Below are 18,175 nucleotides of genomic sequence, written 5' to 3'. Positions count from 1 at the left end.
CTGATTTTTCTGTTCGGAGAGTTTAAGTCTGTTCTGTCGGACAAAATACATGTGTCGTTTTCGTGGTTTGACCGTTCCAAATTTTTAACCTGTTCCACAATTAAAACTTCCCCTGTTCCAGTGTTCCCATATATCAAAGTTTGTCCGACTAGACACCCTTAAGCTATTAACAAATTTTCAGCTTGCTATTAATCAACTTTTTTTTCATACGCGGGATCCAGACCTAATTCAATACAAAAATGAAAACAATTATACGTCTTATATTTTAGTTCGTTTAGAGAGCGCCATAAACGCCCTTACTAGTTTCACTCTCATTAGATATCTGCAGAAGGTGTATATATGACTATCTATATCTGAATATATAGAGATCTCTAATGAGAGTGAAAGTAGTAAGGGCGTTTATGGCGCTCTCTGAACGAACTGAAATATAAGACGTGTCTTTTTACAGAGAATTCTTTTTTATTAGATTTACCCCTAACTGAGTATTGGGACCAGTGATGTGGGAGGGAGGGGATGCGGCACACGGTGAAGTCGATGGGCTCGGTTTCACTCGCAAAAACGCTCCATCCAATATGGCGGAACAACTCTTTGGTAGTTTATTCTGCTCTATATAAAATATATAATTACAAAATTATATTATATTACATAAATATATAAATAATTCATAGTTTTAATAACTAATTAATAACACATTCCATATATAACGTATAAAAACCTGCCCGTCGCCATATTGGATGTAGCAAAAAGTGTCAAATCAAGTGGTCCCATCTAGTAAATACAAAATCATCCCTTATGTCGTATCCCCTCTCTCCCACATCACTGATTGGGACCAAGTTTTGATGGGAATTTTGCCACGCTGAATACGCAGGAAGTCAGATGCAAATTTAGACCTGCCCATGTCTTCTTTTATTCACCATTCGTTTGGTTTGCAAGTAATAAAAAAGACGAAAGCGTAACCAGGTTTTATTTTTTCGGAAATAAAACTCTGAATTGAAAACAATATTGAAAACACCAATGAATCGTTTTTTTTTTGTTGTTTTTGTAGATGGTGCCTTAATTTTTTGGAGCAGTGTACAACAAACTACATAACGACCGTGCTTACGTGCATTTCCTTTAAAAAATGAGAAAATTATCTGATCAAGAAACAAAGAGAGTATCGATTGAATTCTTTTATCACGGAAAAAACGCTTTTAAAAGGCAAAGTTTGGGTCCTTTTTATAACAGACGTATTTGTCCTACATAGGGTTATTTTAGCGAAAAATCATGATTAAATATCTAACGTTTAAAGCCCGATCTGATTGTCACGCCATTAACAGATTGTACAAGAAATATGTCATTTAAGTTGACATATTATGGGATATACAGGTTTTGAGAAAAAAACGTAGTATACTTAATCTGTTTGGAAAAGTACTTAGTATTTAGTTAAATATTTTATTTTATTGTTCTTTTTCTTATTTTATATTTAATATTCTATATTTTTAACATATGATCTGGTTTAGTTATATGTATATAAATATTTTAACTATTTAAAGTCTTTCATATTTTTAATAATTTTTAATGCTTTCATATTTTTAAATTTCTCTTTGTGAAACTGGCTAACTCATCATGTTTGTCAAGTTTTGATTCATTTTTACCCGAACACTTAAAGATAAAATGATTTTAGATGAAATTTATCTCACTATTTTGGACAAAAGGTAGAGTTCCACAACATAATTTATTAATTTAATATGCATTTGTTGAGTGCACACTTTCTAAAAACTTTCGTAAGACCACCCCAAAGCAATTTTCCCTGGGTACAGTTGGTTCATCCTAACTGTACCTAGGTTACCAAAATAGAACCAAAAATATAATATATTTTCCCACGAATCTTGAGTTTGTACGTCATTCTACACTTCGATATGAAAAAAGTTGGTGTTTACTAATGACAGTAATCTATGATGTATTTTAGCTGCTGTATATATACAAGAATCAATTAGAAAAATGGGTTAAAAATTTGAGAGCAACCTATTTCTAATAACTATTTACCATGTGTGATTTCTAAGTTTATTAACATAATATTACAAAAAAAACTCAACTTTTAATCGAACTAAGTTAGTTAACGTAAAAGGCGAGCGGTTTAATCTTGAAAAGACAATTAGAAACGAGATATACCAATCTATGTTTTTTTTAATTCTACTATACCAAACCTTTTTTTTTCGATTCTATATATCTTTCAAAGTGCAAATATCTTTTATATATTGTACATCGGCTATGTCACTTTTCCACTCTTTCGTTGGTCTTCTTCTTCTGTTTTCTCTATTGGTTTAGCTTCCCACGAAGCTAGGACAAATAATCCCCGGACAAAAAATCCCCACAAAAAATTTCGGACAAATAATCCCCACAGTTTTTTTTGGACAAAATATCCCCACAAAAAATCCCGGACAAAAAATCCCCAAGAAATATTTGCTGTCGAATAGTTCTCTAAAAGTTTTCCTGAAATTTTAACAAATGTCGAATTCCAATTCCATGCTGAAAACTTTAAATTATGCATGACAAAAAAGTGTGAGTTTTTTCAAAAATCGTGGAAAATATGGGGAATGAGCTAAGACCCCGTTTTCATGACAGGCGCTTAACGCGCGATTACAATTACATACATTTTATTTGAGACCGTTCACATGCAAACGCACGTCTTAATGATCTAAAACGCGCGTTTGCATGTGAATGGTCTTCAGTAAAATGTATGTAGTTGTAATCGCGTGTTACCAAAACGCGCGTTAAACGCCTGTCAGGAAAACGGGGCCTTAGCTCATTCCCCATATCTTCCACGATTTTTGAAAAAACTCTTTTGTCATGTATAATTTGAAGTTTTCAGCATGGAATTGGAATTCGACATTTGTTAAAATTTCAGGAAAACTTTTAAAGAACTATTCGGCAGCAAATATTTCTTGGGGATTTTTTGTCCGGGATTTTTTGTGGGGATATTTTGTCCAAAAAAATTTGTGGGGATTATTTGTCAGGAATTTTTTGTGGGGATTTTTTGTCCGGGGATTTTTTGCCCAGGGATTTTTTGTCCATGGATTATTTGTCCGGGGATTATTTGTCCGGGGATTATTTGTCCGGGGATTATTTGTCCGGGGATTTTTTGTCCATGGATTATTTGTCCGGGGATTTTTTATCCGGGGATTATTTGTCCGGGGATTATTTGTCCGGGGATTTTTTGTCCGGGGATTATTTGTCCGGGGATTTTTTGTCCGGGAATTATTTATCTGGACCCCCGCCAGATTATCACCAACCAGATAAACCGACGATCTGAAGCGTGTTATCAGTAGCTGGATACAAGCCGCACAAGACAGAGACAGATGGAAAGAGCTCAGGGAGACGTATGTCCAGCGGTGGACGCGTACAGGTTGATGATATATAGCGCGCTGGTATTAATCTTTTTTAGTTGTTAAGATAAATTCAAACAGAAAAGTTGTAAATGAATGGTCGTATATAAACGAACCGATGCGACAGATTTATCGCTACAATATTATACTATAACTCACTATACAGGGAGTTTGGTAAAGAATGGGCCAGAGCTTAACCTTAGATTCCTGAGGTTAAAATAGGTTGATTTAAGCTAACTTACCTTAGAACGAAAGTTGATAATAACCAAAGTACGGGGTGTCAAAGTTAAACTTTTATTTTATTTATTCTTCAATATTTCCTAACAGACATGGGATAATAACACAAAATTTGGTAAGCGGGGGTTTTTTGGGACGAGAAATCTAAATTCGCCACCAAAAATGATGCATTACCCAGAGGGCGCCACACACGCCTTTCAGCGCTCATTTAATAGGTTCAATTTTTTTTATTACCCACTCTACATCCTTTTTGAATCAAAACTTTTATTCTGTTAATAGTTTTACTTAAAAAAGATATACTACATTCATCTCGCTGAACTTAACCGCTTTCGAGATAAACGCATTTTAAATCTGCAGGGCAACATATTTGTTTTGCATAATATCATTGTAGTTACACCCGAAAAATAACTACTTAAAACCATAAAAATTTACAAAAATGTATCGCAAATTTCTTCAAATGGAATTTGCGATGCAATGACATAAATATGAGAACTGGCACAATTATTATGGTTTTAAGTTAATTTTTCGGGCCAAACTACAATGATATTACGCAAAAAATTATGTTGTATCGCACATTTAAAATGCGTTTATCTCGAAAACAGTTGAGTTTATCGAGATGAATGTAGTATCTCTTTAAGTAAAACTATTAAGAGAATAAAAGTTATGATTCAAAAAGTATGTAAAGTGGGGGATAAAAAAAATTGAACGTATTAAATGAGCGCTGAAATACGTATGTGGCACCCTCCGGGTAATAGATAATTTTTGCTGGCGAATTTGGATTTCTCGTCCCAAAAAACCCCAGCTTACCAAATTTCGTGTTGTTATACCATGCCTGTCAGGAAATATTCAAGAATAAATAAAATAAAAGTTTAACTTTGACACCCTGTATTTCGGTTATTACCAACTTTCGTACTAAGGTAAGTTAGCTTAAATCGACCTACTTTAAGCTCAAGGATCTAAGGTTAAGCATTCTTTACCAAACACCCTGTATAAAAATTACACAGTGTTGTAGTTGAAAATAGGGTTTACGCTCTGTTACCTAAATGACTAGCGTTGTCAGATCAGATATTTTCTCATTTTTTAAAAATATTATTAATTAAACACAAATACAAAGTTAAATAAAGTAAGCAACATATAAAAGCGTTTCTACTCACAACTGCTTGAACTTGACCAGGAACTAAAGCTTGACCAGGTGTCAGACCCATTTGTTGCATTAGAGCGTTTTTAAGGGCTAAGTGGTTTCTTCCGTTTATTAATAGTTGATCCTTAAGATGCTGTGGAGGATGGAAATATTTGCAGGGTGGTTTTTCCCTATTACATCGACCCTGTAACAAAAAATAAAATGAGTATATTTGGATACAGCTTAATTTTGGATGCAAAACATATATTACAACATAAAAATGAAAAAAAATATCGGTTTGTATTTTATATTCAAGCCAACAAAAAAGTGTAACTGTATGTCCCAAAGTGTTACTTAAATTAACAAAAATAGTCTGGGCTGATTATCGGAGAATAGGCCATTTTTGGGAAAAGTTATTTACCAGCAATTTTATTGCTGGAATCGAATTATAAGATCCTATATATTAATAATATAGGTATGCAAAGTCCTCAGATAGTGTGCTACTTTTTTTATAAACAAAATGGCGCCCGAAAATCGTGTTTTTTTCAATTATTGCTCTAGAACTCCGAAGATTTTAACTTTACAACAAAAACACTCAAATAAAAATTCACCGTGATTAAATTCTGCACAGAGACGTGTTTTTCCCGATCTGCTCCGACGAAAATTTTCCTCGGAAAATGCGGGTTTTCCCAACAAAATCTTTAATTTTCAAATAAAGTTTTAGATAAGTAATTATTTACCAATAATTAAATAATTTGGTGACTTAAAAGCCTTCTTGGTTTATATTATAGTTCCAGAAGCCGGTGAAAATTAAATGAATATTTTAGCAACAATTCAATTGTTAATTAATAATTTACGGTCGCAATAATAACCAAAATAATTATGATGCACTGATCAAACTTTGAAATCTTATAAAGATGAGATGCCTATTTAACATTTTGTCAACAAAATAATTTTTTTTTATTTTTTTGCATAATCTTTAAATGTTTAAAAAAAAACGGACGGTTTTTTGCGACCTTAAAAACTATGTATCTAACTAAAAAAACTATATAAAATATTTCTGTAGCTTATAAATAAACAAAGAGATCAGTTCCTTCACAAATCTTCTAGTTATAATACAAAAAGAGATGGTAGGTGAAGAGTTTGTTTTTTTTTTGGTGCATGCTCAAATCGGTTTATTCAACTTGAAATAACAGAGAAACGGTCGATTTTAGGTGGATAATGCTATCAATACCTTTTGTAGTGCTTGAAAAGACCTTTGAAATCAGCAGTAGTAAATGTAGATTACATTCAAATTAAGCGAGATATGCTGCAAACAAATTGATAACTAATATATTTTAAGAAAAAATGAGAAGTATATTTAACCCCTCATCTACCAGAATTTAAATGCATCGTTTTCCTTCTACAGTACCTTTTATTACAGTGTTATTTCTATGTACAAAAATTTAAACGGGTTTAAAATGGATGGTTAAAAAAAATAAGATCAAAGTATAAAAATAAGATCAAAATCTTCCTTTTTCTCCATGCACGTTGAAAATGATAAGAGATACAGTAATGAAAAACTGTAACAAAAACAAAATTTTTATCTAAAAAACAATACATTTTTGTATGGTATCTTTTTTCGTATATTGTATCATTTGCGAGTTACATGGAAAAAAAGGAAGATTTTTAAGAAAATTTAAAAATGTTCTCTATAATTTGATCTTATTTGTTTCAAAAACCATTCATTTTAAACCAATCCAACTTTTTGGACATAGAAATAACACTATAATAAAAGGTATTGTAGAAGGAAAACGAAGTAATACACTTCTCATTTTTTCTTAAAATACATTAGTCATCAATTTTTTTTGGAGCATATCTCGCTTAGTTTGAATGTAATCGACATTTAATATTACTCATTTTAAAGGTCTTTTCAAGGACTACAAAAGGTATTGGTAGCATTATACACCTAAAATCGACTGTTTCTATTATTTCACGTGGAATACACCGATTTGAGCATGCACCAAAAAAGCAAACTCTTTTTACTTACCATATCTCTTTTGTATTATAACTAGAAAATTGGTAAAGGATCAAATCTCTTTGTTTTTTTATGATCTACAAAAATGATTTATATAGATTTTTTAGTTAGACGTACAGTTTTTAAGGTATTCGCAAAAAACCGTCCGAAAATGTGTCGTGTTTTAATGAAAATGGCCACTTTTCAACCACGAATAACTCAAAAATAGTTTAGTTTAAAAAAAATATATAGAACAGTTTTTGCTTAGAATTAGGTTCTCTAGCCACTTCCTCGGTTATTTTGACCAAAAGATTTTCCACCCCTTGAAGGGATGGGAACCGCCCCCAAGATAAAAGCGCCATATTATATAGAGTAGACTTTGTTTCTTGACCCATTCCCTACTTACTGTGAAAGTATTGAGTAAATCGATGTAGTAGTATGGAATTCGGAGCCAAATACCCTCACTGACTGCCCTATAGCTATATAAATATGACTGTAGTCAGATCTATGATTACGTATATCGTACTAATGTGGTGGTATAAATTCTAACCAAAAGGCGAAAAGAGAGAAACTGAATAAGCTTAAATGATAAGCATGCTTAATCATAACAGGGACGATGTCGACTACCCCAACCATACTTGACCTCCCTCCATTACATATATGGATGGAGGAGGCGATAATAAGACTAAACAGAAGGCCAGGAAACAGGATAAAAGGACACCGGACCATCCAGAGTTGGCAATAGTACCAGACACTGGCAACCAGAGTTGGAAATGGCAACCTTGATATAATTTTGAAAAGCCGTTTGCTGTACTCTTTTCCGGAATCAAAAACGGTATTATTAGCTTGTGTTCCTTCATGGTCATGAAAGTAGATGGCAGTTGTACGTTAACCAACGTGTTTGATTTTGTATTCAGCCAAAGTGTCTGATGAAGGCATGGAAGCCTGAAATGACGTCATAACACTGTTGATTATTAATTCAAACACGATAGGTTAACAACTGATGACGAATGATAAGAGGTTAACTTTTTGCTGGTCTGTAATGGAACATTGCATTGCCGACCAGCAAATAGTGCAGACGATGTAATGTTTATAGAAGTTAAATGCTTATTGAAAATGGAAAATAGCCGAAACGTTTAAGCAATATTGAAGTATTTTATTTATAACAGACAGACTAACCCAGGAATTAAAAAAAAATAATTTAAAAATTCACGCTTAGGAAATATCAACAAATAATATATTATCATATCCAAACAATGCACAGTTAAAAGAGCTTTACTGGTTCATAATCAAGCGAAATAAAAACAGGAAATAATTCATTTCAGAACTCTTTTGTATAATCTCCATTATCCCGGAGGATTTTATTTTATTGCGTCAAATATTGGCTCACCTCGTATCCACTATCGTCAAACTGAGGGTATTTCGGTTCCATTGGTCAGAACAGAGCGTATACAATTGCAAAATAAACAGTAATATTCGAGCACGTTTAAAGGGATTATGCAGTTAATTATTTCGGGACAAATTGAAAGGGTCACTGTACCCCGCTCGATGGATCGTAAAATGTATTGTGATCATTATTAGGACTGGATCCCGCGTACCAAAAAAGTTGATTAATAGCAAGCTGAAAATTTGTTAATAGTTTAACGGTTTCTAGTCGAACAAACTTTGATGTATGGGAACACTGAAACAGGGGAAGTTTTAATTGTGGAACGTGATTTTATTTGTGGAACGTGCCATCCTGACAAGTTTATGATTCTGAAAATTAGCAGGTTGTTTTTAAGTTTATTCAATAGCAAACTTTATATAATATATGAAAAAATGTTTGTCCGACAAATATGTTGGGCATTTTAATAAGACCGACACGTAGAACATGTCAAATGACAGGAATTATGTTGGTGGTAAATTTTGGTCTGATTTTTGCATGAGCGTATAATGAAAGGGTAACAAAACAATTCGTCAAATCAATCAAGTTCAGTCCGACAAAGTACATGTGACGTTTTCGTAGTCTGACGTTCGAAATCTGTAACCTGTTCCACGATTAAAATTTCCCCTGTTCCAGTGTTCCGGTACATCAAAGTTTGTCCGACTAGACACCGTTAAGCTATTAACAAATTTTACGAAAACGTCCCATGATCTTTGTCGGACAGAACTTCCAATTGATTTCTTACCCTTTCATGCAAAAATCAGACTGCTATTTACCACCAACATAATTTCTGTCCGTTGACATGTTCTACGTGTCGGACTTATTAAGATGCCCAACTTATTTGCCGGACAAACATTTTTTCATATATTATATAAAGTTTGCTATTGAATAAACTTAAAAACAACCTGCTACTTTTCACAATCATAAACTTGTCAGGATGACACGTTCCACAATTAAAATCACGTTCCACAATTTAAACTTCCCCTGTTCCAGTGTTCCCGTACATCAAAGTTTGGCCGACTAGACACCGTTAAGCTATTAACAAATTTTCAGCTTGATATTAATAAACTTTTTTTTGGTACGCGCGATCCAGGCCTATATGTTAGGACACTCGACTAGCATGATGAATATCTACTGTTTTACTGATTGTATTAATGTTTTTTTTGTCAAAGCAGTATGTCGTTGACAGTTATGTATTCATTACCTTCTTATTTGATTGGCACAACTCGTTTTAAAACTGGCAGATGATAAAATTTATATTATAACAAATGTAATTATTAAATTAAATTGTTAACAGTTATTTATGATATAAGTGTTAAAAGTACACGTTTAAGGCACGCATGTGAAAGTTTACAGAATGAGCGATAGCGAGTTCTGCAATTCACATGAGTGGCTGAAAAATGTACTTTTTAACACACACACCATACAATATTTTTTCTACAGACGTAATTACAGGACTCTACAAAAACTTTTACTTGAACTTGACTGACATTCCAGTTTTATATTTTTTTGACATTGCATCAAAATTGCCTATACGGTCAATACGAACTGCAGTGCCTTAAAAATTTTAAAGCACTAGTGCCTTAAAGTAGCATTTTTAACGCTCGTATGGAGTGCTAAAAATTGCATTTTTAACAAGGTTGTAGACAAATAACTTTAATAGGCAACCCTATTATGGTTAAATACACATTTATATGTATGTGTTTATACTATTATAGCACTTGGTAATTGGTAGTCATTAGTTGATTTATTGGAATATTACATTCATATTAAATAGGTCAGTCTTGGCGGTATAATGAAAGTCCTTTTTTTTTCTCTATTTTATTCTTTTATATTTTAATAACATCCGATCTTTTTCGGGCACATTTTTAATTTTTCAGTGTTATAGGACTAATCAATCTTTGTTTTTTCCTTAGTCTTCCTAGTTTTTTATTTATTCGTTTTACATAATCTACATATCCTCTCTTCTACTTTTTGTATTTGATATTTTGCGTTTTCGTTATTCCGTTTTTGTTATTGACAATTGACAACTAAACCTTCATTGCATGACTGAGAAGATAAACATTGGGAGAGGGGTGCGCCAGGGAGATAATTTGTCGCCAAAACTATTTATGTATAATAGTCATGGAGTTTATTGCAACTATTTAAACGATTAGAGTGGGACTAAAAGGGTATTGACATCGATGGAAAGAAACTAAATCATCTCCGATATGCCGATGATAGTGTTCTCACAACAGACGACTTAGGAGAATCCAGAGTTCTGCTACAAATCAAATAAAACAGACTGTTGGTTCAGTGATAAAATATGTAAAAACAAAAATGATGATGAATCTTGTCTCCAATGAGCTAATAGAAATCGAGGAATCGAGAATAGAAATTGTGGAAAGATATGTGTATTTGGGTCACGAAATAACGCGAGATAGCCAAACATGATGTGTGAACTACTTAGAAGAATAAGTTTAGGTTGAGCCGCATTCGGAAAAATAAGAGACGTGTTTAAAACAAATGTCACAATCCACTTAAAAAGAAAACTACTACTACTAATTATCACGTACGGGGTAGAAACATTGTTTGACAATTCTTGTCTTAAAAAACTCCTTTTGCCAATATAAAATGGTTTCACATTTTTTTAATTAAGAGTTATTTTGGTACACTTTGTATGTCCCTACATTTGTGCTTCAGTATGACAGGCAGGCGCGTCTCCAGGTGGCGTATACGAGAACGGTTGGAGCCAATCACTGGGTAGTGGGGCTTCAGGAGGGGAGAAAGAGTGTAAAATCTCTTAATCTCCTACCAAAACCCCGCCGTAGACCACCTCCGCCGTAACGTGCTGTGGATGGAAGGTCGCTGGAGTAGTAGCGGCCGTAGCGTTCCCTGGGGGCACCAGGCGAAACCCCCTTGTAAATAGCCTTACCCGGTCAAGCGGGGCTCTGGCCAGGTGGACCTGCTATATCCCTAGCTACATCATGATGTTGCTATAACCAACAGGGTTAGGTTAGTATGGGTACCGGGACACACAGGTGTGGAAGGTAACGAACGGACTGACGATCTGGCAAGACTGGGCTTATCTTCTCTGCTTGTGGGACCCGAAACTGTGATTGTAGTACCCTTTAGTACTGGTCGGGGAAGTCTCAAGGGGCTTCTTTTGCGGAGGTTCCAGGGCTCCTGGGCCAGTTGTGAAGGTATGAAACAGGGCAGGCTCCACACAGTGGGACCATCCAAAGTCTTACAACCCAACTGCTTCTTCTGGATCGTAGAAGATGCTCCCTGGTGGTAAGTATGGTCACCGGCCACTGCAGACTCCGACGGCACCTTCATCTGCTTGGACTCACGGTGACGGCAATGTAATGAGGAGGAGGAATCCTCCTCACATGTCCTCTGGGAGTGCCCGGCATTGGCCTATCGGAGGTGGCAGATCCTGGGATCGGCATCTATGCAGCCGAGCCAGGTGAGGGAGTTGTCTTTTAAGAGACTTGTGGCTTTCTGTGAGGTCATAAGATTTCTGGGGGACTAGCATAGGAGCTAGGTGCAGCCTGGGCCCTATCAACGCCGAATACCAGGTTTTTATGGACCTGGTCCGTAAGATAGGGGTGATACAATGGACCCGCCGTAGGGGGTCTAAGTGTCTGAAGGGCTCACAAGTGGGCCCTGCCCCGATGTACCATAATCATACCATAACCATGTACCTACATTAGTATGCATTAGTGGGCCTGTCTAAACACTTAGTGTTGACATGATGTTGGCTATCATCATGTCTGCAATATCACGAAACCTTTCTGTATCAGCAGCCTCCCCCATTGTTTTAGACAAGAAATTTTCTTATGCGTAATCCATATTCTTCATTTTGAATATTTTTAATAAATAAAAACATCTTGTTTTCAATCCGATCTTTGTTTTCAGGTACCTTCTATCATAAAGAATAACAACCTCTTTTAAAATCCACAAAAATATACAGGGCGTTATATCTAAATCAAGTTGAGGGTATTTTCTATGAAACCAGAAGTAGAGTAGTGACAAAAAATATGGCTTCAGATGCGTTATGTATCATTGTACTTTCATGCCCAATGAATTTATGTTTTGTGAGTTTTATGAATATCCTCTTTTTCGTTTCAAAGATATCTACTTGATTCCATACTTTACCCCAACCCTGTATATACTTTTAGCTGAAAGCAGTTCAGTCTGTCCCAATTTTATTGCAGGTTAAGTCCAAAAGATAAAATTTTAAGTCAGTATTAAATATAACCCAAAACAGTTAAAAGGAAAATTGCGAAAAGTTAGTTTGAAAAAGCGATCTGGGGGATAACGTTCTAAGTGATTTGTGGTGGCTTAAAAGATTTCTCCGAAGGTACAACACAGAGATTATTCAAAAAGAATCAACGGCGTTACAAAAAGCTGAAAGCTCCGAAAGATTGATATCGTCATGATGTGAATGGTTTCAGCAGATAGGTGTAGATTTTTCACACGACCAATATCCCCGTTTTTATAGAATGCCAATCCACGGATCGCAGGTCGATGTATCACACAAAAAATGATGATCCTCTTCGCGCAAAGACCTAAATAAATTCCGATTCGACCATGCCTACCAAAATTCCGTTAGCGGAATGGAGTGAAAACCAAAGGGAAAGCAATTTTCGATAAAGCCTAAGTTATTGGTATTATCACAACACATGAAAGGACACTTTGAACTCTTTTATTTTGTTCCAGATAGGAGGTTATTACGCTTGAACGGATTGACATTTTTCGAGTGTGTCTGAATATAACCCTTTTCTTTTAGGGGTGCGTTCATCATTTCTTTTTCGATTTCGGCATCAAGTGCTGATATAAAACGTCAACCCTTCATTTCACTGTTAATTACGTTTGTTTAAACAAAAGAAAATATTAGGTAAAAAAATATACTTTTCATGGAGTACCTACAATCATTTATTATTCAATTCCATCAAATGCTCTGTATATAAAATATTTAAAAGACCTAAAATTATAAGAAAAAATTAATAATTTTAAATTAAATTATTTATAGTGCAGACACTGAAGGTGGATATGAGCTATTACCTCCGATTTCGTTGAATCTCCACCGATTTGCATGAAAATTGGTGAGTGGTTAGAGGATGTTTCAAGGAACAAAGGTGACATGGTGCCAACTTGCGCGTTTACCCTAGAGGTGGATGCCACCCCTTCTCGGGGGTGAAAATTATTTTCGTAAAAATAACCCCACACTTCGATAGAGGGACAAATTCTAGGTAAACGTTGTTATATAAAGTTATTAAAATAAATCAAAACTTTTTGAGTTATTAAAGATCAAAGATTTTAATTTTTCGTGAGAAAAATGCATGTTTTTAATCAATTTTTGATAAATAACTCAATAACTATAAGTTCTAACAAAAAAGTTATTATTACCAATATTGAAGCTAATAAAAAATGAAATAAACTCTACCTCTACCGAAAGTATACGTTTCCAGACCTGATTGTAGGGAGCAAAGTTGTACTTTTCCTCCCTAGGGAGGAAAAGTAAAAGTGACGTCATGGTATTTCATTCATGAAATATAACTTATTGACGCCCTGTACAATATCTATTTTCTATTACGTAAGTATCTATACATTTTAACGTTTATTTATAAAACACCCTGTATTTTGCAGAATGGTAAAAAACAGTAAATTGTTATTTTGATTTAACAATGTTTACATTAATAATTTGACTTATATTTGACACTTGACAGTTATATTGTACCTACTTGTTAGTTTTAATTTTAATAAATTTTGTTGGTTAGTTACATAAATAAATTAAGTAAAAATGAAAAAATTGAAAAGGTGGAAAAACCATATGTATAACATGGGAGTAAAGTGCCTTTTCCTCCCTTGAATGATTACTGCCCTCCGCTACGCGTCGGGCAGTAAACTTCATTCTCGGGAGGAAAAGTAGCACTTTCCTCCCTTGTTATACAAATAGCTATTACTAACTGAAAGTGAATTATAGGTAATTTAGTTTATATTTTTTTTTCAGCGAGTACTTAAATCTAAGTATTCAAGCTTAAATAACGGGAAAATTATGCATTTTATAACATAAACTTATTAAACATTTGTCAAAGTATTTAGAAATATCTATCAACTGAGCCCCCGAACAAGTTGATTCCATTAAAACTTATGCCACAAAAATTTTTCAAAATTTATCTTTTAAAAATTTTTTCAAATAATGTTATTGTGTTTTTTTAAATAACTCCGTTAATTTTTACGATATCAGGTTCACCTAAAAACCATTTGAAAGTTAGTTCCAAGGTCTATTAAACCTCCTTGAATTTAATCTTTAAAACCCTATACTTTTTTAAAAATAAAAGGTTAAATGGCCCCGGTTACATGGTTCTCGCAGCAAAATTTAAGCTTTAAACGTTGCTATCTCGGTCATTTTTTACCCTACAGAAATAGTAAAACTGGTAAAATATTCAATACAGAAAAAACTAAAATTTGATTATATGTAATTTTTTACCTATATTGAGTATTTTTGGAGTTATTATCAAAAGAAAATTAAAATTACAATAATTTTAAAAATTCTGATTTTTTTAAATTATACCTTTTTTTCAAAAATATGCATTCTAAACCGTCAAAATTGTTGAAATTATTACTTATGCTATTATAAAGAAATTATGGTAAAGATTACTATAAATTTTAATTTTTGTGGAAATGGCGTATCGCTATCGCTACCTACATTCTAATACCACGTATGAGGATTTTTAGGCGAAAGAGTTAGAGGTTGATTCTGAGTATATTGCGCACCCTCTACTGAATTATTCTAATCCCAAGTACGAGAAATAATGTTTTCTCGTACTTGGGATCAGAATCATTATAGGAATATACGGAAATAAAAGAACAGATGAACTTGCCAAATGGATCAGCTAAAAATACTTCGGCCTAGATCGGCAGTAGACGTGCTTAAAAGTAACCCTAGTTGGGAGTTTTACGTTGCCATAAAGTGAATCGACTTAAAACTTTGAACATCCTATAAAATTTTCAGCAACCATGAAATCTAATACCAATTTAGTAAACATTTGAAGGGATTTCAGGAATGTATTTAGTGGCTTTAAATATGTTTACCTGGTAGCAGCACTGGAAATGAAATAATTATTCCGAAAACGTCCCGTGATTTAGCCCGAAAGGATTTTTTTAAATAAATATACTTTGTATAAAGTACTTTTTAATAAAAATCTTTGTAATTGTGTTTAATTTGCCAATTTGGTATGCATACATGTTAATTGAAATACTAATAGAAAGAGCTACATCAAGGTTCATAGATAGGGGTTAGGTTATCTCATAACTATGTGGGCGGAAGCGAGAGGGAGGGGAATGCCTACGTCACTCGTACGACAAAGTCAAATTTGACAGTTGTATGTGGTTATATTTCCGTATATTTTTGTGGAATTTTCTTATAATATCGTTTATTTGTTTAATATTTGTTGAGTTTTTAAGCATATAAGGACTATATTACTATAATTACTTATTTGGGTCCTATACAAAGGCAGTAATGACTTGTGAAGTGTGTTTTCGTAAGCGATATTACACATAATAATATGTAGTTTTGTATGTTATAATAATAAAACATTTTTTTAGATGAGTGGTGGTAACATTTGTAGCATATGTAATAGCAACTCCAAAATTCCTGAACCAGATGGAAACAAAATAATGTTTTTGGACATTTCCCAAATACCTTAACATTATCAAACAATAATGGATAATAAAATGTTACAAGATAAATGGGCCTCTAAACATAAGAAAATAGGTAGCAAACATTTCCTCGTGTCTGAATATGTTAATATTATGTTACGTCTTTTTTATATTTTAACCTAATAATAAATTATTTATATTATTCGTTCTTTTGTTGTTGCATACCACCAAAAATGATAAAAGTGCTGCACATTCCACGAAAAACATAATAAGTAAGTACCTACATATTAGTATTTTTGATTTTAAACTTTTTCTTCTATTTTTTTGGATTTTTGTGCTAATTAAATTGTTTTCTCCATTTAAAACACACATAATAAGTGTTAAATGAATTCTAGTTTTTTGTTAGCAGACTATTGATTTTTAAGGGAAAAATTGATATAATTACCAATATAAGAACCACTTAATATACCTATACCCAAGAAAATCTCAAAATATATTGCAAAACCTAAGCTTTTGAACCTTTTATTACCATTGACTCTTACGACAATTTTAAAATTGTCGTACGGATGACGTATTCCCGCCTTTAAAAAGCCAGCCTTTGATTGGTCTACAGTTATGAGACAACCTACGCCCTAATCTATTAACCTTGGAGCTACATCATCGTAACAGCACGATTCAAGTGACAGGCGCAACAAGCTGAATGCACTAGAAAAGGACAAAATGGTACAAAAATAGGTTGAAAAACATTCGAGTCGAGAGTTGTCAAAAGAATACCCGAGTGAAGTTCTCCTAGCAATTTGAGGACGCGATATTTTTTTGTTTTCATCCCGCTAACGCCAACTTATCAAGTCGAACGTTGAAGCGAAAGAAATTAAGAAGTTAGCCGCCACTTCCCGCTTTTGGATTTATAATATCTTCTTGATCCGAAACGAGTGGGAGAGCGCTTAGTTTTATAGCTAAAGAGGATTAAAAATGAGATTAATTATATCTAATAGGGAGTTTAAAATAAGAAAAAGGAAATTTATTTTCCTAAAGAAAGCAATCATAATCTCTTCGTTCTCGGGAGAGAAGTAATCGAAAGAATACGACGAACGTCGTTTCGGAATGAGTCCTTGAAAGCACCGAGTTGGACGTTCAATATAATATTCTTAAAAGATTTATTTAAATTTATCGAATTTTCAGCATCTCTAGTGTTATAACAAATGAACAGCAAGTAAATTGACTATCTTCGTAATTTATTTTACAAACAATATCGCCGTACTGAATAAAACCGTTCTTTTTATATCCAAGTATAATTATACGACTTTAAAATACTGGTATATACTTCCAGGATTTTTGAGATGGCGTTCAATATATTATAGTTTAACCAAATATTCTGCAAGAACATTTAGCAAACTCCTTGTGTTACCTTTTTTGTGAAAAACCCTGAAGAATCCAAATTTAGAATACTTTGAAAGTGTTAAGATATGTTATTTTTTGCATGAAAACGGCGCGTCGTATAAAAAAATTGGGAAGATGCGAAAATAGTTATTTTCCTAACAAGTGCAGAAAGTCACACTTTCTGCAAGCGTTAGGAACAATATTTTTTCTACGAGTCTTTAAAAAATGACCAAATCTTAATCAATTAATTTAATAAATATAAAAATACATACACAAATTAATTATTTGACAAGGTTGTCAAAACCAAACTTTCAGCATAATTGGTTAGTATGACGACGATCTTGGTTTCCATGACGACGATTCAAAACCACTGTTATTGTCTAGTGATTTGACTTTCGAATATTATGTCAAAATTATTTTATTTCATCGAATTCTCGCGATAATTTCATTAAAACATGATATGAACACAGTAAGATATATTTAAAATAAATTAGTAAATAATATTTAAATATTAGTTTATTGCATGTAAGTATTATAATTACTTTAAGGCCATATTAACATATCTAAATTAACACGCGTGCGGAAAAGTAAAACGCGTGCGGAAAAGTAAACCGCGTGCGGAAAAGTAACACGCGTGCGGAAAAGTAACACGCGTGCGGAAAAGTAAAACTTTCTAAACTAAAACGCGTTCGCGAAGTAGACATTTTTGCACGCTCGTAGAAAAAAATGTTTTTTAATTTTAAATATCTCAGTGGCGTACTATTTTTTTCTTTAAATAAATGTGACCATTACCGGAATTCGCGACAATAATAAATATAAAACTCTTATTTGTTTGTCAAAAAATTCACAATAACTACTTCTTCAAATCCACTAAATTCCATTACAATGTTAACAGTAGTTTAGACACAATAATAAAAGATGTGTAAATTTTTTTGTTCTTCGACGCTCTGTATCTTTAAAACGGATGCCGTTACAAAATGTTTTTGCTAAGCAAACCCTAATTA

The 18,175-nt window shown here is 33.4% G+C and overlaps 1 protein-coding gene across 1 annotated transcript in view; it reads right to left on the bottom strand.

Moving 5' to 3' along the window:
- Positions 1–8,150, bottom strand: part of LOC114325417 (muscleblind-like protein 1) — a 129,537-nt gene extending 121,387 nt beyond the window's left edge. The window contains exons 1-2 of the mRNA XM_050649222.1: positions 8,109–8,150; positions 4,757–4,927 (exon numbers count right to left, since the gene is read on the bottom strand). Of these exons, the coding sequence (XP_050505179.1) occupies positions 4,757–4,927; positions 8,109–8,150 (213 nt within the window). The remainder of the gene's footprint in view (positions 1–4,756; positions 4,928–8,108) is intronic.
- Positions 8,151–18,175: the final 10,025 nt, after the last annotated feature.

This window comes from Diabrotica virgifera, chromosome 4 (assembly GCF_917563875.1).
Source record: "Diabrotica virgifera virgifera chromosome 4, PGI_DIABVI_V3a".
NCBI lineage: Eukaryota > Metazoa > Arthropoda > Insecta > Coleoptera > Chrysomelidae > Diabrotica > Diabrotica virgifera.
The sequence above is the reverse complement of the archived record's forward strand: the minus strand, read 5'-3'. Positions and strand labels throughout refer to the sequence as shown.